At 33.8% G+C, this 24,706-nt stretch overlaps 1 protein-coding gene across 2 annotated transcripts in view; it reads left to right on the top strand.

Annotated features, from left to right (window-relative positions):
• Positions 1-21,304, top strand: part of Adad1 (adenosine deaminase domain containing 1) — a 36,879-nt gene extending 15,575 nt beyond the window's left edge. Inside the window, exons 7-12 of one of the 2 annotated variants that reach the window (XM_076864893.1) lie at positions 1,098-1,221; positions 3,239-3,409; positions 4,295-4,524; positions 9,021-9,258; positions 13,356-13,488; positions 21,191-21,304. In XM_076864893.1, the coding sequence (XP_076721008.1) occupies positions 1,098-1,221; positions 3,239-3,409; positions 4,295-4,524; positions 9,021-9,258; positions 13,356-13,488; positions 21,191-21,304 (1,010 nt within the window). The remainder of the gene's footprint in view (positions 1-1,097; positions 1,222-3,238; positions 3,410-4,294; positions 4,525-9,020; positions 9,259-13,355; positions 13,489-21,190) is intronic. The other variant, XM_076864894.1, reaches the window with a different exon arrangement.
• Positions 21,305-24,706: the final 3,402 nt, after the last annotated feature.

Raw genomic sequence — 24,706 nt, 5'->3', positions numbered from 1 at the left:
GATTCTGCAGCATGGTGCATAGTGCTGCTTCAACCTCACTGCCGCCATTTCCTCCATCCTGCTCTGGAGCAGCTGTTCTGGTGCGCTCTCTGCTCAGGATGGTGTGCTTGTGTGGTTGCTGGCTCCTCACACCACAGCTTATTAGGAAAGGATCATGCAACTATTTGGCATGAAGTGTTTGATTGTTTTTTATATCAGTTCTGTATTTGTTTCCTTCCATACGCTTACCACAATTTGGGGTTTGTTTGGTCTTTCCCCCCCCCCTCTCCCAGAAGCTTCATGAGGATATGCCTTGCTCCATATGTAAATCCTAGCATCTGCTTCAGTGTCTGATAATTTCCAGGACCTCAGCAGTTTTTGTTGAATTAGAAAAAGTTCTTCAGGTAGTTGCAAATGTATATTGAAGTTTGTTTGAGAGTCTTAAGACTAGAGATTTTCTGAAATCATCACGGAAGTAAAAGAAGGACAATATTTAAAAGGAAATATTTATGGAGAAAAGAACAATGAACTAATCAGTAGCTGTTGAAAGGCCCTATAGATTATGGGGTTGGGGGGTGGGAAAGACTGCCGTTGAATTGTGGATTTTGGAAGCATAGAATTTCATGGGAATTTAAGTGGGCACAGCAGAACGTGAATGAAGCAAAGCTACTGGAAAATGCCTACGGTTTCTTTTCAAAACAGTTTGAGTAGAACAGAGAAAACAATGGTTTTAAATGGTTCATAGAGAATCTGAGTGGATTTGAGAGGCATTTTATATAGACAGTTTTAAGTAGAATAGCAAATGAAGCCTTTTAAAAAGGTCACATAAATCTAGAGGAGGAGGAAATAGGGGCATGATGGAAAGCCCTATTTTCAAAGATATTTGGTGATTCTGTGCAAAAATTTAGATAAAGAACCATGATATAAGCTGCCTTTTTTGCGATATTAAATTTTGCTTCTTAAAAAGACTCCTAAGAATCTTATTTGAAATTATGGAATTATTTTTTCCATCTTTTTGGTCAATATGTTTTACCCAGTTAAAATGGTAGGCTAGAGTGGGGTTGGGACATAGGAAAGAGAGTTAGAATAACTTGCTGCTGTTAACCTTTTCCTTTCAGTGGGACATCATGAAGTCGTGGCTGTAGGCACAGGTGAATACAATTATAGCCAGTGCATAAAGCCAAATGGAAGAGTGCTGCATGACACTCATGCTGTTGTTACAGCAAGAAGGTCTCTCCTTAGGTAAGGCAATGATATATTTAATGCCATCAAATATCAGTGCTCTCAGCCTGAAGTAAACACATATAAACATCTTTATTTAAAATTGGAATTTTGCTGATCATTGATCCAAGGATATGACAGTTTCTTCATTATCCCAGTCATCTAATTATTTTCATGATAACCTTTGTAGATATTATAGTAATTGCAATGTCTAATGTTGAATTTTAGTGACTTCCATTAAGTCCTTGTGAACTGTTTTAAGAGTACTAAAGTTTAAGATAAAAAATGCTATCATTTTACTGACTAAAGCTATTGGAAAGTCTAGCTTTAGATTTGCACCAGTACACTCGATCTTTATTTCACCTCTCAATTAGCCGTACTTATCCAAGGATAGCACCAGAAGCTGACAAGATTCTAACTTACAAGTACAATGTGTAAGTGTAATTTATCATCTAGCAGAGTGTTAATTAAGGTGTCTGTCAGGCTGATAGATAACCAATGAGAAGGAAAGGGACCAGAGGTACATATGCCTAGTTTCTTTTTCTAAACTCATCAGTCACTCTGCTCCTTGCAAGAAGAATGAAGAACAAATGAGAAGCCAGAAATATTATACTCTAAAAACAAACTGTGAAAACAAACTGTGAGAAATGGGAAATACCACTAATATCTACCAGCTTTTGGTTCTCCAAAGTTTACTTTAATCAAACTTCTTATGGAAATTTTCAAATACAAACGAAAATAAGATGATAGTAAATTCCATTTCCATTATTGTGCTATTTTTGTTTAATCTCTGAATTCTCACTTGTAAGTGCTTTCTTGGCTGAAGTATTTAAAAATAAGTTTAGGAATATCCTACCTGGAAAATATCAGCATGTATCTTTAATAAGAAGAAAAGAATTTTGTGATATTCAGTCATTGGAGAAGTCCATGAGGATCTTCCTACACCTTGTCCTCCCATCCCCCTTTGGTGCTGATGACATTATTTGACCTCTGTAAAACTCTCACTTTTGCATTTATTTCTGCCTGTGTTTGGCATTGTTATACACTGTTGCTTACTTTTTTATTACATATTTCCAGTGGTGTGCTTGAACAGAGTACATTTTAAAATCATGGTTTTTAAATAAGCAAAGTAGTTTTTCCTAGTTTAATTAGTTATAGTCTTTGAGGAGATCTGCTGGTTTTTGTTGTGGTGGTAGGGTGGAGGTTGTTTTGTTTCGTTTTATACTGGGGATTGAATCGAGGGCCATTTAACCACTGAGAATAATCTCCAGGTCTAGTTCTTTTTTTTGAGACAGAGTCTCACTAAGTTGATGAGGCTGGCTTTGAACTTCAGTCCTCCTGCCTCAGCCTCCTAAGCCACTGGGATTACAGTGTGCACCACCATATCTGGCCTGCTTGACTTTTTAATACAACTTGTGGTAGTCATCATATTTTTCCTATGCTGTTTTTTTCCCCTTTAAAACCAATAAGGAGCAGAACTACTATTGTTGTTGATGGTGATAATGTTGTTGAAATAATTTGGGTAGAGAAGGGGCTCTTCACTTGAGATTGGGAGCGGAGCCATCTGAGAAAGAAGGGAGGAATCAGTAGAGCAATGGGTCTTTTGCAGGATATGATAGTGAAAGACTCAAATATGAAATGGAAGTGGAGTCATAATCAAGGCTTGGTGTTTTACTGCATGTTACAGGGCAGACTGGCTTCCATTTGAGGGCTTCTTAATTTTTCATTGAATTAAAGAGTTCTTAATTTTTTATTATTTTATGAGTTCTTATCTGTATTAAAACTTTGAGGGGCTGGGATTGTGGCTCAGTGGTAGAGCGCTCACCTAGCACGGGCGGGACCTGGGTTCAATCCTCAGCACCACATTAAAAAAATAAATAAAGGCATTGTGTTGTGTCCATCTACCCCTAAAAATAAATAAATAAATAAATATAAAACTTTGATACAATGGGGACATTGTTCATGATACACAGATTACAATGCTCATTAAGAAACATCTTAAATAATTTTATTAACAAAATTAAAACATTTATTTTAGGTACTTTTATAGACAGCTCCTACTCTTCTATAGCAAAAATCCTGCGATGATGGAAAAGTCAATATTTTGTACAGATCCAGCTTCTAATCTCCTCACTCTGAAACAAGATATCAACATTTATCTGTATATGAACCAGTTGCCTAAAGGATCAGCCCAGATTAAGTCTCAGTTGTAAGTATAAGGGAAGTTGTTTTTAAAAGACAATAGGATGGCCGCTGCATATTTTCTGAAACTGTAGACACAAGTACATTCATATGGACCCACATTGTTATTTGTGGCCTGCAGGGGGCCACAAATACTTTTGCCACCTTCTTTCAACTTTATCTATAATATGACTTGTACTAAAAAATTTCATGTACTTCACTTTCTATGCTATTGAAAATCTCCTACTTTTAAGACTTCACAAACATGTTTATATATAAATACAGGAGTTAGACAAAATTAATTTATGGTCATAACTTCATTGTTTTGTTGAATAAATAATATCAAGTAGTATAAAATTTTAAAAGTATAAGCAAGCACCATGAAGAAAATAAAATTTGCCTCAAGTCTGACCATCTAGAGAGAACCATGGGTAATGTTTTGATTAAAAATCTTTCCAGTAACACATTTGAAAATAAGGACAACATTTCCTAGAGAGAAACTGAATTTTAGATTTTATTATTTTATCAATTAGAAGTGAATCTTGAATAAAAATTGTCAGTTTTGTTTCTATTTTGTCATTCTATAGTTTTAAAAAATTTGTATACAGAGGAAGGAAATGACTAATTATGATAAGAACAAAAAGTAGTTTTTAAGTTGATTTTAAGGTACATAAGAATGTTGATAATATAAAGATCGGGCTGAAGTTCTGAGTATGGCTTATGTCTGTTTTGTATTAATCTTGTGGAAGAGTGAATCCATTCCTGCTTTGTTTGGTGTTTGATTCTGTTTCTGTTGCTGGAATTCAGTGTACACTAGCAAATTAAACCTGGTAGAGGACAACGCTTAGTAATGTTTGTATTTTACTTTGTCGACTTTTTTTTTTTTTAAAGAAACTTGCTTTTCTTTCTCCAGGCGTCTTAATCCACATTCTATATCTGCATTTGAAGCCAATGAAGAACTGAGTCTCCATGTGGCTGTTGAAGGCAAAATTTATTTGACTGTTTACTGTCCTGCAGATGTTGTTAACAGAGTGAACAGTATGTCCTCAAGTGACAAGTTGACAAGATGGGAAGTGCTTGGTGTACAGGGAGCATTGCTTAGTCACTTTATACAACCAGTTTATGTCAACAGCATACTTGTTGGTGAGTGGGGTCTCAGTATTTCCTGGCTTCTTTCACTAAAACTCTCTGTCCTCTGCTTGTAAAATCAGCTTTGGCATGCACAGAACTTTATTTAAGGTGAAAACTCAAACCCAGCTATTTGTTTTATAGTAACTTGTAATCACACTTAGTATATAACTTTTATCATTTATTAGTAGACCAAGAATTAACTTTTTAAATTAGCAAATTAGATGTATACTGTCTTGATCTTACGTTTTTGTTCACGTAAAATTTAATCTTTCCCTGTTTGTTTTGGGAGAAGATGCTTCCTTGAACTTCTTAATGTAAATGCTGATATTGCATTTTACTCCTTCTGACATACAATGTTAAATGCCTATTTTGGCTTTTTCTCACCCTCCTCTTTTTATACATTTGATTATGATAGATGCAGATCCATTTAAGTGGTCAGATGAATATAAAGTAACTGGATTACAAAACAACAAATTACTAATTGACTGCTGTCTTTGGGGGAGATAGTTCAGATGCTAGATTTTATTTGAAAGGCATTTCAGACATTAACAGAATTTTGTCTAATTTCTATAGTTTTCACATGGTCTTGGTGAAGCAATTTACTGCTGTCGCTTGACTCTGATCATTGTTAGTTTTATAAAAACAAATGCATGTGCAAGCTTTAGACCCTTATGTGGGTAATATTTTTAGGCAGTGCTGTTTCTGTATTTTTTCTTATTTTTGTAATATTTCATACATATGTATTTCTAGTATTTTATCCCTCATTTTCTTTTTTTTTGTATTTATTGCCAATATGAACAATTAGTACTTTGTTACATCCTGCTTTTTCATTTAATAATGTATCTCAAAAAGTTTTATGTAGAAGTATATAAAGAATTTTTTAATCCTCATGGCTATATAATGCATAAATATTATCATTGTTTAAATAATTGATTGAATTTTAAATGTTTTTAAGTCTTTTGCAGCTACCAAAATGTTACAGTGAATAAGCTTTTTACATTTTTTTTTCACACATGTAAAATTATATCTCTTAAGATGAATTTCTGGAAGTGGAATTATTGGTCAAAATTGTGCATTTCTAATTTTGAAAAATATTACAAAATAACACCCTGATATTCCCATGAACAACATTTGTGAGTTCTTGTTTACTCAAATCCTCAAAAGTGGTTGTTTCTCAGTCTGCTTTTTCCAAATGTATATTGTTGATGAGGAACCACTTTTTTTTTAGATTTAATTTGGTTACTAAGGTTCTTGTTCATTATATTTTATTTTAGTCACTTCAGGTTTTTGTTTTTTTGTTTCAAAACACTTCAAACTTTTCTGAATCTTAGGAAAGGCTCTTTTTGATCTTAGTGTCTGAAGTGTCTAAGACATCTATGATTTTACTAGAATCACAGCTTTGGTAAGCAAAGCTTTGTTTGACATTTTTAAAATTTGTCATTCGATGATTAACTCCATATTGTAGTTTCTTAAAAGCATGAGCATTTATTTATTTATTTACATATTTATTTTGTGGTTTGGGATAGGGGCTTAAAAATTAGATCTGGTCATTTTGATTGTCATTTTGCACATAGATGTGGGGAATACCAGGCAGCAAAATAATAGGACTTTGGAAAATTGCTTCTGCTTTTTTTTTTTTTTTTTTTTTTTTTTTTTTTTTTTTTTTTTTTTTTTTTTTTTAGAGAGAGAATTTTCTAATATTTATTTTTTAGTTTTTGGCGGACACAACATCTTTGTTTGTATGTGGTGCTGAGGATCGAACCCGGGCCGCACGCATGCCAGGGAAGCGTGCTACCGCTTAAGCCACATCCCCAGCACTGCTTCTGCTTTCTTTATTGGCATCTCTGTGGGACACATCTGAAGCTGATTGATAATGTGTGGTTTTCCTAAATACAGATTTCTGGACCTCTTAAGTTCCATTTGGGGAGCAAGGATTACAAAATCCAGAAATATTTTTTTTTAAAAAAAGGTGATTTGGATACAAATATCTAAATGGTTCACCCTTTGAGCCATTCTCAGTGTCTAAGTGTACACTGGAAGTGTGTGATTTGAATAGCTAAAAGAATCTTAGGAATTAATGGAACTTTATTAGTCACATGGTCTATTGTATTAGATATTAGATATGACTTCATATCTAATATCTAGACTCTTGTGCCATTCCAGATAGAGGATCATCTAAGCCTAGCTTTAAAGTACCCAATAATGTGGAGTGCAGTTTAAAGACACCCAGTTTCATTAATGAAACAGCTCCAATCTTCAAAACATCTTCTTTATTTAGAATTGAAGTATGCTTCCCTTTCATTCTGTACTAAGTGACAATAAAGACTGAATCTAATTCTTTGAAAAAAAAATGACCTTATTCCCTTTCTATCAATACTTTTAAAATTTTTATTCTTTAAAACCTATGTTTATGTAATAGAATGTTAACATTTTAAAATAATTTTACTTTTTGAAGTTTGTAGAATGCTTTGTTATACAAATGCTCACTTTGTCATTTTTGCAGTGGTTGTCTTTTTAAATTTAAAACATGGGACATGGGGATGTAGCCCAGTGGTAGAGCACTTGCTTAGCATGCACAAGGACCTGGTTTAGTATCTAACACTACAAAATAATAATAAAACATGGGGTTTAGTCTTGCATTAAAGAGGCATTTACTATTATTTGACTAGAAAATGATCCAGAATGATCTGAAAAAATAATTCACTTTGCTTGGCTATTGAAAAATGATTGGATCTGTATTTGTTTTCAAGCTTTTTAAGGTTCATTTTACAAATTTGGTATACACAGTTAAGTTCATCTGTCTAAATATTTAACAAATGTTTGTTCAGAGATATTTGTATCCAGGAGTCCTTTTCATATATTGATTCAAATTGTAGGATTGTAATGTAAAGACCAAATGCTGATTTTCTGCTGGAGAAGGAATCTATTTTAAACATAGTTTATGAACTTTTAGGAATCAGTTCATAACCTTAGAAATTATTATTTAGTTTTTTCAGGTCAATAATAAGAGGTTCAGAATATTAATAAAACATTTGCCCAGAGTCATTTAGTTTGGGTTTCCATTTAGGCTCTACAATAAACAATCTGCGACTTCCCATGCTGAATTTATGGTAGAATTTTTTTCCTATATTAGCTGCTATCACATCTCCTATAGATTAGATTTAACCTTTGACTTCAACCTTTCAGTTTCATGTTATTTCAGATCATTTCAAATGAATCAAATCAAAATTTCCCAATTATATAATTTTGGAGGTATATTTTTCCAGGGATAAGAGTGAACATCAAGAAAAAAATTATACTTCAGATATAGTAAATCATTAAAAGCATTCATATATAAAGGAAAAAATGTAAACTATTAATGTATGTGATTTTTCTACTACATCATTAGCTTTTATGCTTCTCATTAAAACACTTAAGTAAAGCTAATTAATGCTGAAGGAATCTTACAAAGAGTTTGACTTACAGGATTTTTCTCTTTTCCACCTGTTTCTTGCCTTTTTTTTTTTTTTTTTGCATAATCACTGTCATTATTACAATATATAATTAAATAATACATTTTCATTTGAATCTATATCTTCCCTTTATTATAGATCCAGTACCTGTTCTTCTGACCTTAGTTTCTTCCAGTTTTTCTCTGTGCTCAACTTTATCTTTAATTTGACTAGCCTTCTAGCCTCCATTTGTCATTTTCTTCTGATTTAGAACACTCAAAGGAATGCTAAGAAAAAGGATGTTAAGCAGACTTATCTGCTTTTGTTCATTTTCTTAGGCTTATATGGTCACAGTGAGCATAAGTCCTAATAACCACCTCAACAATTCCAGTGATGTGGAAGCAAAACTTTGTGAAATTTGTTTAATGGTACATAGATTTCTATTGTGACAGCTTCTGACCTTCTAAGAACTACATCTACTTTTAAAGTATTGTTTTCTTAATAGAAATGAGGGCTTCCTATCTCAACCTCCCTACTTTATATTAGTGACACTGTATCTTTCTGTGATCTCTTCTTTAGCAATTGTAACTGAGAATTTAGAGCTTTGGGCATTGGTCAGTTTTAACTAGACATGTCATTAAATTACTTTGTATTTTGGAACATTATGATCCTGAAACAGCTGTAATTTATGGCCCTTGGATAATAACTTTCACCAACTATTTCTCATTCAGATTTATAAACTGAATTATATGCTGATTTTATGGTGTAATAGAAAATAAAAACAGAATGAGCCAATTGTCAGGTAGAACCTTATAAAAAGTAGTAGTTTTTTTTCTGGGCCAATGCTGACTCTTTGATTTTATTTACTAGAATGACTCATTTTCTCTAAGAATATTTTTAAAATACAAATTTTGTCATTAATTGCTAAAAAAAAAAAAAAAAAAAAAAAAAAAAGTAGGAAGAAAAAGATTGAAAAAAGAGAAATGGGCTTTGGGTTGATTCTGTTTATTTTTCTTAGACATTTTTTAGCATAGTCTTTTGATATTGAATTTCTGAGTATTTGTTTTTGCTTTCTAGGTGATGGGAATTGTAGTGATACTAGAGGTTTAGAAATCGCAATCAAGCAACGTGTTGATGATGCGCTCACTTCAAAGCTTCCGATGTTTTACTTGGTCAACAGACCTCATATTAGTTTAGTACCCGCTGCATATCCACCTCAAGTGAACTTGGAATATAAATCCCTGAGTATGAATTGGGCACAAGGGGACATTTCTTTGGAGATTGTCGATGGCCTAAGTGGGAAGATCACTGAAAGGTTAGAATTACAGATTTTTTTAAAAATTATGTATTAAGTAAAAGAAGATGTTTTGATTGCAGTTTCTAACTTTTTAGTATGATTTATTGAATTCTGAACAATAATTATTATTAATCAAGTGTGACAATGTTACAGGCATCATACTAAATCATTTTTGTTTTCCTGGTGAGAAAACAGGGCCTGGAGAAGTTATATAGCTTATTGAAGTTACATAGTAAGTGGTGAGGCCAGCATCAGACCCAAGGAGCCTGGCTCCAGAGTGTGTGTTTCTCCAGGTATCATTTTGTGATAAGCATTACAATCGTGTTTGTTCTAAATATTCAGTTTCACCTGTTGAATCTGAATTTCTGGATTTGGGGCTCAGAAATCTGCATTTTAAATGTGCTCTCCCAAACCTTGCTTATGTACTCTCAGGTTTGAAAACTATGCCATCTTAAACTGCTTCACGATAACTCTGTAGGTTGGATAGTATTGCTCTTCTTTTCTAAGTAAAGAAACTAACATTCAAACTAGGTTAGTTTGCCTAAAGTCACCCAAGTAGTAAGGCAGGCAACTGAGATTTCAATCTGGACATTTTATTTCCAAAGACCTTGTTCTTAATCATAGTGCTCTATGCTGTTTTTGTAATATTCCTGCCTCTGGTGATTGGGTAAAACTGAAGCCCTTCTTTTAATATGAACATATATTTATATTGAGTTTATAAATGATGTTAAAAGTTTAAAGGGTTAAAATTGATTTTCTGTGAAAGATCTCATTAAGGTCATGTACAAATGTTTCTTTGTGTGAACCTACTCAAGCATGATAGTGATTACTTCAACTAAGATGAAAATGCCATTTGTTCTTTGGATCATATGTATGTAGTCTCAACTATACACATACAAACCAGATTTTCTATGAAAAGACAAACTGTTTACTGCAAACAAAAGAATGGCATAATAAAGATGAAATTAACAACTAAAAAATAAGCTTAGTACATGTATTATAACCAAATATTTGCTTAAGTGATTATAAACAAGAAAATGAAAGATAAATTGTACCTTGTTCAATATTTAAAATATATCTCCAACAGGATTACTTCCAATAAGACACAGAACACTTTAGTAATAAATGATATGATTCCTAAGGAAGTCAGAACAGTTATGACTATATGTAGCAAGCAATCAATATATTATCAACATTCAGAAAGCAGAAATTGCAGATGAGGGAAAATATTTCTATAGTTATTCACCTCATTAAATCAGTTCTTGGTAGATCAAGTGAACAAAACAACAAGCAAGGATATAGCCATTTTAAATGATCATTGGGTATAATTTATTTTAAACACTACAACTTCAAAATATAAAATAGCTGGGTGAGGTGATGCACACCTGTAATTCCAGCATCTCAGGAGGCTGAGGCAGGAGGATCAAATAGCCTCAGCAAAATCAAGGCACGAAGCAACTCAGTGAGAACTCTGTCTCTAAATAAAATACAAAATAGGACTGAGGATGTGGCTCAGTGGTCGAGGGTCCCGGAGTTGAATCCCCCCATCCCGCCCAAAATATACTTGTCAAGAATATAGACAAAAATTGACCATTTTTTGGGCTACACAGAAAAACCAAAAAGTAGAGCAATGTAAGGAATATTCTCTGATCATAATGAAATGATGTTATAAACAACAAAATCAGAATGCTAGATGTTGTTTTCATTGGGGAAAATTTTTTTCTGATTTCTGGTTCAAAAGAGAAATAAAAAATGAAATTGTATAATATTTAGAAAACAATGTTGTAAGTATTACCTATCAAAACTTTCAGGATATACATTTAAAGCAGAGGAAAAAGTCAAAGTCTTAAATGGTTTATCAATAAATAATGGAAATAGATTAAGCAAAATGAAATAATGAACTAGAAATGTAAAGAAAATAACTAAAACCAGAAAAAGACAATTATAAAAAATGATTCTATGAAAAATCACTAGCTAATCTATAAAATAATAGATGCTAAGGGAAAAATTAAACATATAGTTAAAAGAACTGTACTTTGTTGAACTACACAAATATAAACCTGAGTGAAATGGATTAATTTCTAAAAGCATTTCCCAAACTAGAAAAATCTAAACATCTTTATGGGAAAAATAAGAAGGTACTGTAATTCTTCCTAAAAGAAAGCATCATTATTAGGTAGTTCAGAAGAATTATTTAATGAACCTTTAAATAGCATGTATTTCCAATGCTATGTAAAAAGAGAAAACATCAAAATACTTTTACAAAGCTAATGTATCATTAATATTTAAACTTGATAATTGCTGCCCCCACACTACACACACACACACACACACACACACACGTTAAAGGCCAAGCTCCCTAATATCCAAGCAGAATTGACAATTTAACACTATAAAATAATAATATACTTTATAGAATCTCAATTGACATTTTTTTCTAGGACTGCAAGAATATAGTAGCATGGTAGAAATAATACCAGACTAGAACATCTTAAAAGTTTGTCATATTTATTGATCCAGGGAAAAACACCATACCATATGCTCATCTCTAAATTCTAAGAGGACATATATATATAAAGTTCTTTAGCTATTCTAAATAAAGGTATTCAATCATAAAGGAATTAGTTTCCTACTTTGATTACAGGACAAAATGTGCCTTTATTAGCCTCCAAATATTATCAGGATTGGTGATGAAATATCAGAAGTATTGCCACTGACATCTTAGAGTAAGATATGATTGTTTACTATTATTGCTATTATATATCAATAATATATACATTTGGACAAGGGAAAGAAATAAAATATAAAATGTTGAAAAAGAGGTTGTAAAACTATCACTTCTTTTGTTATCATTTTTTGTTGTGCTGAGAATTGAACCCAGAGCCTCACATATGTTAGGCAAGTACTATCTACTAGTGACCTACACACTCAGCCCCTCGGAAGGTATCATTTATGCCTGAAAAGCCCAAGAAATTTATCTGAAAAACTACCTAAATAGAAGTATCATGATAGAAAATTAATTTACAGAGTCAGTAGATTCACACCAAGAGTGTATGTTAACTTTGCTATTTACCACCTACCTCAAAAACTTAAGTACTTGACTTTACACAACTATTTGTTACTACTTACAAGTTCTTGGGTCATCTGAGTGGTTGAACTCCCCATGCATCTGGAATAGGCTGTGGATCCAATAAAAAGGTTAGTTTGGCTGCTCTTGGAGGGACAACTGGGCTCTGACTCGTGTGTTTTCTTACCCCTTCATATGCCAGCAGAATGACTTTGCGTATGAAGGAGACTCGAAAGAATAAGAATACGAGCCCCTTGAGGCCTACGATCAGAACCTACATGTTGTCTCTCTCATTTACCAAAACAAATTGCAAGACTAGCATACATTCAAGTGGAAGAAAGATTATCCACACTTATTGATGGGTGGATCTGAGAAGTTACATTGTAAAGAGCAGGAAAAATGAAGAACTTTAGCAATTTTTATATTCCATCACAACAACTAATGAAAACATATGATGAAGGAGCAAAGTTACAACATCAAAAAGGTTCATGATCTGTGGACTCACTTTATTAGAATTATAAATGGCATAAACATCTGTGTGCACATATACAAGTGCAAGGATTGTAAAGTAGATGTATACATGTTATTTTTTTAAGTTAAATATTTTTTGGCAGAGAATGCACTGTAAAATTTCATGGGAGTTGATGTATGTACATGTACCCATGTAACTATCACCCTGGTCAAAATATTGTACATTTTCATCATCCCAGAAGATAATTTCTATGATCTCTTTCAGTCAATCCAAGGGAGAACCACTTTTTTTTTAAATCACCCTAGTATTAATTTTACTTCAAAAAACGGAAATATCCCAAATATCAATCTTCTGCTTTATTTTTAATACAATACTATAATTTACAGCTAATTTAAGAGAAATTAAGGAAGTAACTAAATATTCAGAATTTTTATGTAAAAACATTTCACTACATGCATCATACATAATGTAATTGGGATAAATAAATATTTGTAGATTGTTGATTTTAATTCCTACAGTGGCCAACATAAATCTCTAAATAATGATTAATGAATGTTTTGTTCCTCTCTACTTTAGTTCCCCATTTAAAAGTGGTGTATCAATGGCAAGTCGGCTTTGTAAGGCTGCAATGTTAAGTCGATTTAATCTGCTTGCCAAGGAAGCTAAAAAAGATGATTTACTTGAAGCTAGTACATATCATGCAGCTAAGGTAAGGTCCTTAAAAGAATGAAATTGATAATAGAATAAAGACAATATTGTGGTATTTTATGATTATGATATGTAGCAAAAGCTTGTGAATAGTTCCTGAATATAAGATAATATGTGTAGTGGTAAGATTAATTTTTAAATGAGTATGCTGGAAACCGGATATGTGCATACATGTTACCACTTAAAGAAGCCCCCCTTAGTGTGATGTATAGTTACCCTGACAACATTGTACAAAAACCTTTTATATCATGCCCAGAAAAGTAAAATAACACCTTTCCTATTTATGACATTGTTAACATTAGCATAGTAAGTATCTTAAAGTAATACATAATTTAATATACCCTTACAAATTTATTTTAATTTATTTTGTTAAAGTTGTGAAAAAGCTTTGGTATGAGCATCTAATTTGGATCTGGTTTAGTAGGTGATATAGCTAGCCTTTTTTTTTCTCTTTAAATTGTTTTTTTCATATAAACATAATTAAAGTAGAAAATTTTTAATTTTTTTTAAAAATACAGAGGTCAGGTGTGAGACCCTAGGTTCAGTCTCCAGCACACACACATACACACGTGTGTATACATGTGAATATGTTCATATGCACATATGTATATTACTTGTAATCCTACCTCCTTTTCATAGATAATACTTAAACTTTTAATATAAGAATATTACTACACATATATTGATATTTGTGTATGTTCCAAAATAATTCAGGTTGTACTGGATATGTTTTTTAATTACTTTCATATTTTCATTATTAAATATAAATTCTTTGATAATCTAATTTTGCTAATACAGTGTTCTATGAAACTCTTAATTTCATCAGTACTTAATGATCCGACTGTAATTTCAGTTTGTAAAGCAGTTATACTAACTATAGTTGTATGTGTATACATAGTATAAAAGCTTATCTAGATAATTTCTAATTTTGGTGGCATAAAGAGGTTACAAATGTATAAAAACAGTATAGAAAAACACATTCATGAGAGTTGATGTATGTACATATACCCATGTAACTGTCACCCTGGTCAAAATTGTCAAAATAATTTTGTCAAAAACAATATTTGACAACTCTGGAAATTGACAAAAAGTAGAAGGTGAAGAAAACAAGGGGCTGGGGATGTGGCTCCAGCAGTAACGTACTCGCCTGGCATGCATGGGGCTCTGGGTTTGATCCTCAGCACCACATAAAAATAAAGATGTTGTGTCCACTGAAAACTGAAAAATAAATATTAAAACATTCTCTCTCTCTGTCTCTCTCTCTCTCAAAAAAAAAAAAAAAGCCCTAAACAAACAAACAAAAAACATTGAAAAGCTGCTAGGACTTTGGGTGAGAGTAACAAGATTTTTGCCTCCTTGCCTGGGGTGGCTCTCATCCTCTTGTTCCTCTCTAGTTTGAGTGGCAAGAACTGTGGTTTTACCAGAATGAGGCTGCCACTGAAAGCGTAGACTACCACCAGAAGGGGTAGACTTGATCTGGGGTATGGGATGAACACTTGTGGTTTTGTCAGCTTCAGGTGCCAAACTTGGAAGGAAATGAATAGGGAAGACTGACACTTTTGCTGGCCAGAGGCTGCAGTCCTGAGTGAATGCAAGTGCTAGACCAGCTAGCAACTAGAAACTTACTCCTGAGGATTTTGGAGAAGAGGGAGAGAAACATTTTCCATGTTCTTTGAACTGAAAAACTGCCTCCACGTACATGGGAGAGTCAGGAGAGCCCAGCAAATAATGAAAACCAAGTGATACTTGAGAACTAGTTAAACATTAGACATACTCCCTGCCACATATCAATTGATCAGAATAAGAGGGAAGCCTTAGAGGCGTAATGTGTTTGAGTACAGCCTTGGCTAGAATCATTTGCTTATTACTAAGGTACACAGACAGACAGAAAGCAACCACTAGGAGGCTAGGCTAAAACATATAAAAATAAGAATAAATATCTGTGAAGAGACTATAGCAGCTGTACACAGCGGTGAAGACAGGTCTCACAATGAAAGCAAAGAAACTTAAAAATAGTAACAAAAAATTAAAATCATACAAAGAATGTTCTAACCATGATGGAATTAAAATAGAAATTAACAGAATGAAATCTGGGAAATTGCCATATACTTGGAAATTAACATCTAAATTATTTGTGACTCATAGAAAATAACTAAATATTTTGAACTGAGTGAAAATGGTATATGACTAAAAGCTTTAAATGCTTATATGAGAATCCTAAAATGAGTTATTTGCACTCCCCACCTTAAGCTAAAAAAATCAAAGTGGAGCAACCAAAATGAAAGTAATAGAGGGCAGGAAATAATGCAGATCAGAAGGTAAATTAATGAAATTAAAAATAGAAAAAATATGAATGAAATCAAAAGATGATTCATTTTTAAAAGTAAGCAAATTTGATAACCCTTTATCTAAACAAACAAGAAAAAAATAAGGACTAACACAAATAATGAAAATCTGTAATGAAGGAAGGGTTATTATTACAGATCTCACAAAATTAAAATAATTGTGATTGCAAATTTTTACCAACAAATTGGAAAGTTAAATGAAATGGACACACTTTCTAGAAAAGCATAAATTAAAAAAAAATTTTATACAGAATTAAATAGAACCTAATTGAGAAGTTGCACGATTCTTTTCCCAAAGAAAATCTCAGGCACATATATGGCTTTACTGGCAAATTCTACCAGACATAAAGTACAATACAAATCCTTCAGAATCTCTTTCAAAAACTAGGGAGATAACACTCCTCCACTCATTTCTCAAGGCCAGTATTTCTGTGACACCAAAACTGGGCAGAAACATAAGAAATAAGAACTACAGACCAATCATTTCATGAACACAAATGTAAAAATGTTTACCAAGACATTGACAAACCAAATTGAAAGCAAACAAACACAAAAATGATTATGTCTAAGGAGTTTTATACCAGAAGTGCAAGGTTTATTTGACATCAGAAAATTATTTGATGTCATGTATTATTCATATAATAAATTCAAGTTCAAAACTCACATACTTATCTTAAAGTACATACAAAAATATATCTAACAGAGCCCAACACCCATTCACAATCAATATGCAAGACGAATAAGCTTAGAAGTGGACTTACACAATTTCATAAAGGGCATCAATGAAGACTCTTCCATTGACATTATACTTAATATTGGAAGCCTGAATATTCCCTCCCCAACCAAAGATTGGGAAAGAAGGCAAGAGTTCTCACCACTTACAGTTCTGTTCATCATAGCCAAGGGCAGCAAGGCAAGAAAAAGATGGAAAAGGGGATGGAGAAAATGCTGCCTTCTTCCTAGATGATGATGTCATTTTGTAGGTTAAAAAATCCTTTGGAATGAAAGAATAATTACTACAGATATAAAGAAAAAAGTAATTGTGATTGCCAAGAAACAAAAAAACTACATCATATGTGAATTTAGCAAGATCACAGTATAAGAACAATATATAAAAATAGTGTATCTATATCCCAGAAAATAAAAAAGAGTTTCAACCACACAGCCTCAAATATAGACACAGGGAGGAATAAATTCAACAAAAGAAGTATAAGACCTATAAACTGGAAATGATAAAACATTGCTGAGAGAAACTAAAGGAGACCTAAATAAATAGGGAACTGTAGCCAGTATTCATGGATTGGACAAGGATTTCACTTCTGTTTAAATTAGTCTGTAGCTACAATGCAAAATCAAAATCCCAGCAGATTTTGTGTAGAAATTGATGAACCAATGGTAAAATTGATATGGAAGTAAAAAAGACACAGAGAAGCCAAAACAATTTTGAAAAAAGAACAAATTTGGAAAACTTATCCTATCTAGTTTCAAAACTTAACTACAAGCATAACTTGAGGAAACCATGGGTTTATTTCTAAAACCATGACAATAAAGCAAGTCTCAGAAAATTTTTTACTTCTCAGGCCATACAAAATTTAAATTTATACTGTAGTCTATTAAAAGTGAAATAACATTATGTCTTAAAAATGTACTTATTTAAAAATCTTTTATTGCTAAAGTGCCAATAGTCATCTAAGCCTTTGATAAGTCATAATATCTTTGCTGTTTGTTGGAAGGTCTTGCTTCCATGTTGTTGATGGCCAACTGATGAGGGTGGTGGTTGCTGAAGGTTGGGGTATCTGGAACTTAAAATAAAACAACAGTGATGTTTGCCACATCGATTGACTCTTCCTTTCATGAAAGGTTTCTCTGTAGCATACAATGGCAATGGATAGCTTTTTACTCACAGTAGAACTTTCTCCAAAATTAGAATCAGTCCTCTGAAAACTTGCTACTGCTTTATCAAATAAGTCAATTTAAAATTCAAAATCCTGTATTGTTTCAACAATGTTCACTGCCTGTTTGCCTGGAATAGATTCCATCTCAAGAAACACTGTTTCTGCCCAACCATTTGAGCAACTCCCCATCTATTAGTTTTACCATGAGAGTGCAGCAATTCAATCATACCTTCAGGCTTCTAATTCTAGTTTTCTTGCTATTTCTACCATATCTACTATTACTTTGTTCATTGAAGTCTTAAACACCTCAAAATCCTCCATGGGGGGTGAAATCAGTCAACTTTTCCAACCTCCTGCTGTTGAAATAGTGACTATGTCCCATGAATCACAAATGTTCTCTATGGCATCTAGAATAGTGAATCCCTTCCAAAAGGTTTTAATTTACTTTGCCCAGATCAGTCAGAGGAATCAATTTCTATGACAGCTATGTAGCATTAATGAAAGTGTTTCTTAATGATAAGACTTGAAAGTCAAAATTACTCTTTGACTCATGGGCTGCAGAGGGCATCATGTTAGCAAAAGTGAAAGAAAGCATTGCCAGTGTTGTTGCAGAGCTCTTGGGTGACCAGGTGCGTTGACAATGAACAGTAAGATTTTGGACAGAATCTTTTTTCCTGAGTAGTAGGTCTTAAGGAGTGGTTTATAACCTTTAGCAAACCATTTGTTAAACAGGCTTTATTGTCGAATTGTAAATGACAAGCAGATTAGATTCATTATAATTCTTAACTACTGTCAGATTTTCAGAGGGATAAATAAGCCTTCAGCTTGAAGTCAGTAGCTGTGTTAGCCCCTGACAAGAGTCAGTCTGTCCTTTGAAGCCAGGCATCGACTCTTCTTAAATAAAGCCTAGGTGCCATCTCCTCCTTTGAGGCTATTTCATCTACATGGAAACTGTCTAGTCACCACCAGTTATCATGGCTAGGTCTTCTGGATAATTTGTTGCAGCTGCTTTATCAGCACCTGGGGCTTCACCTAGCAATTTTTTGTTATGGATTTGGCTTCAGACTTTCCTGCTGCAGTTTCCTCACCTCTCGACCTTCGTAATTAGGATCTTGCTCTGGTTTGAGCTTTGGCATAAGGAAATGGCATGCACGGTTTAATCATCTCTCCAAACCACTAAACCTTTCTCCATTATCAGCAGTAGGGTTGTTTAGCTTTCTTTTCATGCATGTACTCACTAGAGTAGTCCTACATAGACTTTTACTTTGCATTCACAACAGAGCTCACTGATGAGTGCAAAAGGCCTAGCTTTCAGCCTGTCTCAGCGTTTCACATGCTTAACTTTTTTAGCTTAAATATTTCTAGCTATCAATTTAAACTGACAGATGTTATGTTCCTTCCTTTGAACACTTAGAAGCTGTTTTAGGGTAATTGACCTAATTTCAGTATCATCTGTCTCAAAGGCCTGAGGGAAGGGAGAAAGACTGGGAACAGGTATCAGCAGAGCACAGGGACACATAGTAGCTATCAGTTAAGTTCATCCTCTTACAGGGGCACAGTTCATGGTGCCTCAAAACAAAGACCACAGATCATTTTAACAGATGTATTCATAATGAAAAAGTTTGAAATATTAAGAAAATTACCAAAATGTGACAGACATCCAGTGAGCACATGCTATGGAAAAGTGCCAATAAACTTGCTTGACACAGGTTACCACAGACCTTCAGTTGGTTAAATCATGCTCACGTGCACACAGACACACAACACATACACACACACACACACACACAAAGTTGCTGAGAAGCACAATTAAATGAAGCACAATAAAACAAAGTGCAACTGCATAAAATAATAAAGCAACAGTAGTTAAGGCAGTATATTCATATAATCATGGACATATAGATTCACAGAACAAAAATAAATCCATGCACAATATGGTCAATTGATTATGTACAAAGTTGCCAACATAATTCATTGGGAGAGAGAAATAGTTTTCTCCACAGATGATTCTAGAATGGTGAGTGTATTAGACCTTTTTCCATTACTATAACAATATACCTAAGGCTAGATACTTTGTAGAGAAGTTCATTGAGCTCACATTTTCAGAGGTCAGAGAGCCCAAAGAGCATGATGCTGGCTCTGGTGCCCTGGTGCTCTCTTGGCTGTGTTGCATTACGGCAGATGGCAGATGGTAGGTATGTTAAGAGTGCCTTCAAAAGGGAGAGATGAGGGCTGGGGCTGTAGTCAGTGTAGAGCACCCGCCTCTCACCTGTGAGGCAGTGGGTTCCATCCTTGGTACCACATAAAAATAGATTTGGGGAGGGGGTGCTATGGCAAGACAGAAGGCCTGAGTAGCCTGAGAAGGGGCCAGGCTTATTTTTTCATAACACCCTTCTCCCAAGACCACTGTGGAAAGCAGTTCACCATTTTCTTGTGAAGGTAAACATTTTACTGTGTGCTGCAGTAGTGCTGCTTGGGATGTGAGGAAAAAACCTTGTATTTACCCAGACTCATGTGAACATCCATGGCAACATCGTTCCAGTGGTCAAAACTTGGAAACAATGCACACATTCAAAAGGTGGTAAATGCATGAACAAAATGTGATATATCCATACAATGGAATATTAACTGGCAATAAAAAAGAATAAACTGAGAGGTGAGACAACATGAATGAATAGGAAAACATTTTTTTAATTGGAAGAAGCTGGACAAAACAAATGAAATTTTTAGAAAAAACTCAGGAAACAGTAGATTTGTGATTGCCTAGGGCTAGCTAGGCCAAGCACAGGGACACAGACTGACAGCAAGTGGGCAGTAGTGAAGCTCTTACAGGTGATGGATTAGTTTATAGCTGGATTGTGATGGTATTTGCATACCTCAATAAATTTGCTGATAACAGCAAACAGTACATTTCAGTGGGTGAATTTTATGTAAATAATTTTAAATAATTTATACTTCATTAAAGTTACCTGTTTAAAAGTTCATTTCTGTTTGTTCATTTATAAGAAAATGAAAACAGATTATTAGTGGCAGTTATCTATAGTTTGAGGATTATAGGTACTTTTCATTTTTTATATTTTTTGATTTTTTCAAAAAATTTTTGAGCACATTTACTCTTTTAATTAAACATGTTAAGCAAAATCACCCTGTCAGGGTGTCAGATAGGAAACTTTGTAGCTTAAAAATAATATTGAAAGGGCTGGGGCTATAGCTCAGCAGCAGAGCGCTTGCCTAGCATGTGTAAGGTACTGGGTTCCATCCTCAACACCACATAAAAATAAGCAAATAAAGGCATTCTGTCCATCTACGACTACAAATTTTTTTTTTTAAATTAAAGTAGGAATTCAAAATTTTTTCATTAGTTCTTTAAAATGTAAAGTTGTACAGTAGGGCTGCTTGACTTTTCATAGGTCACATCTGCTGGTTTAGAATAACTTGATCTTCTCTCTCTCTCTCTCTCTAGCGTCTGTCTGGCTCATACCAAGAGGCTAAAGCTTTACTGAAGTCCTACTTGCAGCAGCACGGCTATGGCTCCTGGATCGTGAAGCCCCCCTGTGTAGAGCAGTTCAGTGTGTGAATTGCATGGCCACTGGCATATTAAAAACCTTTTATTTTTTGGTGTGTTTGACTGGTAAAACTGTTTTTTTAAATAGAGGTTTTCAACTTTCAAAATCATAATCTTGGAACAGCAACATCCAGCTATTACTAAAATTTGTACCTATTCATGTCAACTTGCATTGAACCATTAGGGATTTTTCTTTTTCTTTTTTTTTTTTTTTAAGAATTACCTGATAGGACATAATAGAAATTTTACATTTGTTTTTTACAAACATAAAGCCATTACTCTTTTCGTAGTTTAAAAGAGAATTCATCGTCTTTTTAAGATTTTGCTTTGAATCTCTTTATACAGCTATAGTAGTCAATATTGTGTCCTGGTGTCTCACTCAAGTTTGGTGGGTTTTTTTTTTAATTAAAAACAGAAGCCAAGAATAAAAATAGTTATTAGTCATTTATTGATAAATTCAACAGGTATTTGAGTGCCTAATATTTGCTAGTCACATGCTAGATGATAACAAAAATCCATGACTAAAACATCTCTCAGATCAAAGGAGTTCATAAATGCAGACTGCACATAGAAATGGAGAAAATGTTAACTAAGTTGGGAAGTAGTTTGGTGAGTTATTATGATTAGAGAATTTTCATATATCCTTTAACATTGTCTATTTTCAAGTATCCTGTAGGATCTATTTATACTAAATATGATTTAATCCTTTATAATTAGTGGGATTTCTAATTTAAAAGTAAATATAAAAGATAGCTTTATATCTGTATTTGTTTATACAGCAATTAGATGAAAAGGGAAAATTTAGCATATGTGTTTTTAGTGAAATTGAGTTTGTCCAACACCTTAGCTTCTTTATCCTATTCCTTACTTTTCAGAGATACTTTAAACATTACTGGTTCTCAGTTTTCTCCCCTTAGCATCCATCTTTACTAAATTTGTGGTCTCCCACCCAACTTATGATCTATTGCAGTCTCTTACTATGTAGGTTCTTTCATTGTAGAGTCTAAGAGAATGGTAGGGTTTAGTTAATGAGGAGTGAAGTTGTTTGGGAAAGAATTTCTGTCTTTCAGTGAGCTAGACTCTATGCTTAATAGGTTGGACCATGTGCAGTTGTCATTTTTTTAAAAAAATAGTTTTTAAAAAATAGCTTTAGTTTATTCATTGACTTGAATAAAATAAAGCTGTTTGAACCCAGGGCCTCACATGCTAGGCATATGCTCTACCACTGAGCCACAACCCAGCCCTGTAGTTGTCATTTTGTGTGTGTGTGAGTCAAAGAGGATAAACTATGGGCAATCTCATATGGGTTAACATAAATATATTAATACATTTAATTTCAGTCAATTATGTGATATTTATTGCTTCTTTGTCCAACTGGTCTTTCCTTGTTTAATATTTTTTAATCTCTTTACTAGGCTCTTTGCCTTCATGGCAGATTTCCAGCCTTTATTTCCATTTCTTGATAGAAAATTTGCCTTTGAAAATAAAAGATCTCTGACCTTCTCTTGACTCTTCACATTTTTGGGCATTTTGCTTATAGATGACATGGGAAAGCACCAAAAAGTTAATAATTGCCTCTGAGGTGTCTGCCTAGTTAAAGGCCCTAAGTTAGGCATTGCCATGAGATTCAAAAATTATTTTCTCAAAAAATTAAGTTTTGAGAAGAAGATCAAACAAATACACCTGACTGTTTTACAGACAGAATCTGAGAATTAGCACTTATTTATTCAACATGTAGTCAGTGTGTCTGTGTTCCATGTGTGCTCAATTGGCTTAGAGAAAGGAAAGAGATCTAGGTAGGGTATCAAAAGAGACAAGGACAAAGGAGCTGGCTTTGAGTAGTAGGGTCAGATGGTGGTGTGCATCCCAACATTGAGATTACTTAATCGCTCTTAGGTCTTTAGCTTTCAAGGATGAACTTTTAAGAGTTTTCATTCTTTGTTCAGGGAGGAGGTTTTATGGGAAGACCTGGCTGCCTTCATTAGAAGCAGCTGTGCTTTTCTTCTTGTGTTATGTTTTGAGTTTTACAAGGTATCTTGCTTTTGAACAACTACTAAATGCAGAGTAAAACTTTAAAAGTGCTCAAAAGGCATAATATAGTTGGATTGACTCTCTTATGGCTCTAAAGTTACAAGACAAACATTGAAGAATGAGTAAAATTTGGTAGGCTAAAATTTGAGAGATTATAAAGGAAATGTAAGTGTTCAGGGCTAGAATGTAGAAAAATTGAGAGTTAAATCTAGCTTGTTGGTAGAAGGGAGCCTTTCAAGGGTTTTATATAGGGAAATGAAGTGTCAAAATAGCATTTTCTTAAGATAGAAATTTTGGGGCATAGAAAAACAGAAAAAGCAAATGAGTCCACATGCCAACTACCAAGCTTCAACCACTATTAAAAACATGGCATATATTTCCCAGGCTGTAGTATGGGAAGAGCAGATGTCAGGCATCATTTCATCTGAAAAGCACTTTGATACACGTAAAAGATGAGGACTCTACAAGCACACATACACAAGGGTATATAACCACATTCAGTTAACACACCTTAAAATTAGTGGTAATCCTATTATAAATGATACATAGATTGCATCGGGATAAATATATTTTTACAGTGGAATTTGTTAAGTATTCTATACATTTCATTTAATTGTGACCAAAAAAAAAAAAAAATTCCTCAGTCCTTCGTAGAATTCTCCACAATCTCAGTTTTGCTTCTTATATCTTGCATCTTATGTCATTCTCCAGGTTCCCCTATTGTATATACTGAAGTGGTATTGAATATACAGGCTTTCAAATTTAGATTTTTATCAAGTATACTTCAGAGAGTTATTGTGAACTCTCAGCAGAAGACACCCTGTCTGGGTGGTCTCTTTGTGAGATTAGCGGCCATGCTTCGCCATTGTCTTATAAGGGGTTGCAAATAATACTCAGATTCTCTGATTACTTGCAGTGTTTCTATTAAAATAGCTTTATAGATTGTTTACCTGGGGTGTAGTTGGTACAGAAAAAGCTTGGTGGTTTTCCTCTTCACATTTTTTTAAATACTTAGTTTCCTGTCATCCTTTGATGATGACACATGAAGTGTTAGGCCAGGATGAAAGAAAAGACCACTGACTCCAATTAAAATCAAATTAAAGCAAGCTTATTATTTCAACCGGCCGGGCTGCCTCTCTCACCCCAAACCGCGGGAACCAGACAGCAGCCGCAGCTTTCCTGCAGCCCAGCTTTATAGCCCAGAAAGTTACACAGAGGGGGTTACAGATAACAGAACTCCGACAAGCATGACACTAATGGTAGTTTACATTTTTGCTGGCCCCGACATCAGAATTTATGAAGGTCATTAGAGCCTCAGAGAGGGTCGGTATCTGGCCAGGGAAGGCCAAGATTTGTGAGGCGTCACTAAAGTTTCAGAGAGGG

Source organism: Callospermophilus lateralis, chromosome 8 (assembly GCF_048772815.1).
Source record: "Callospermophilus lateralis isolate mCalLat2 chromosome 8, mCalLat2.hap1, whole genome shotgun sequence".
Classification (NCBI taxonomy): domain Eukaryota; kingdom Metazoa; phylum Chordata; class Mammalia; order Rodentia; family Sciuridae; genus Callospermophilus; species Callospermophilus lateralis.
This window is presented reverse-complemented; position numbering and strand designations above follow the sequence as displayed.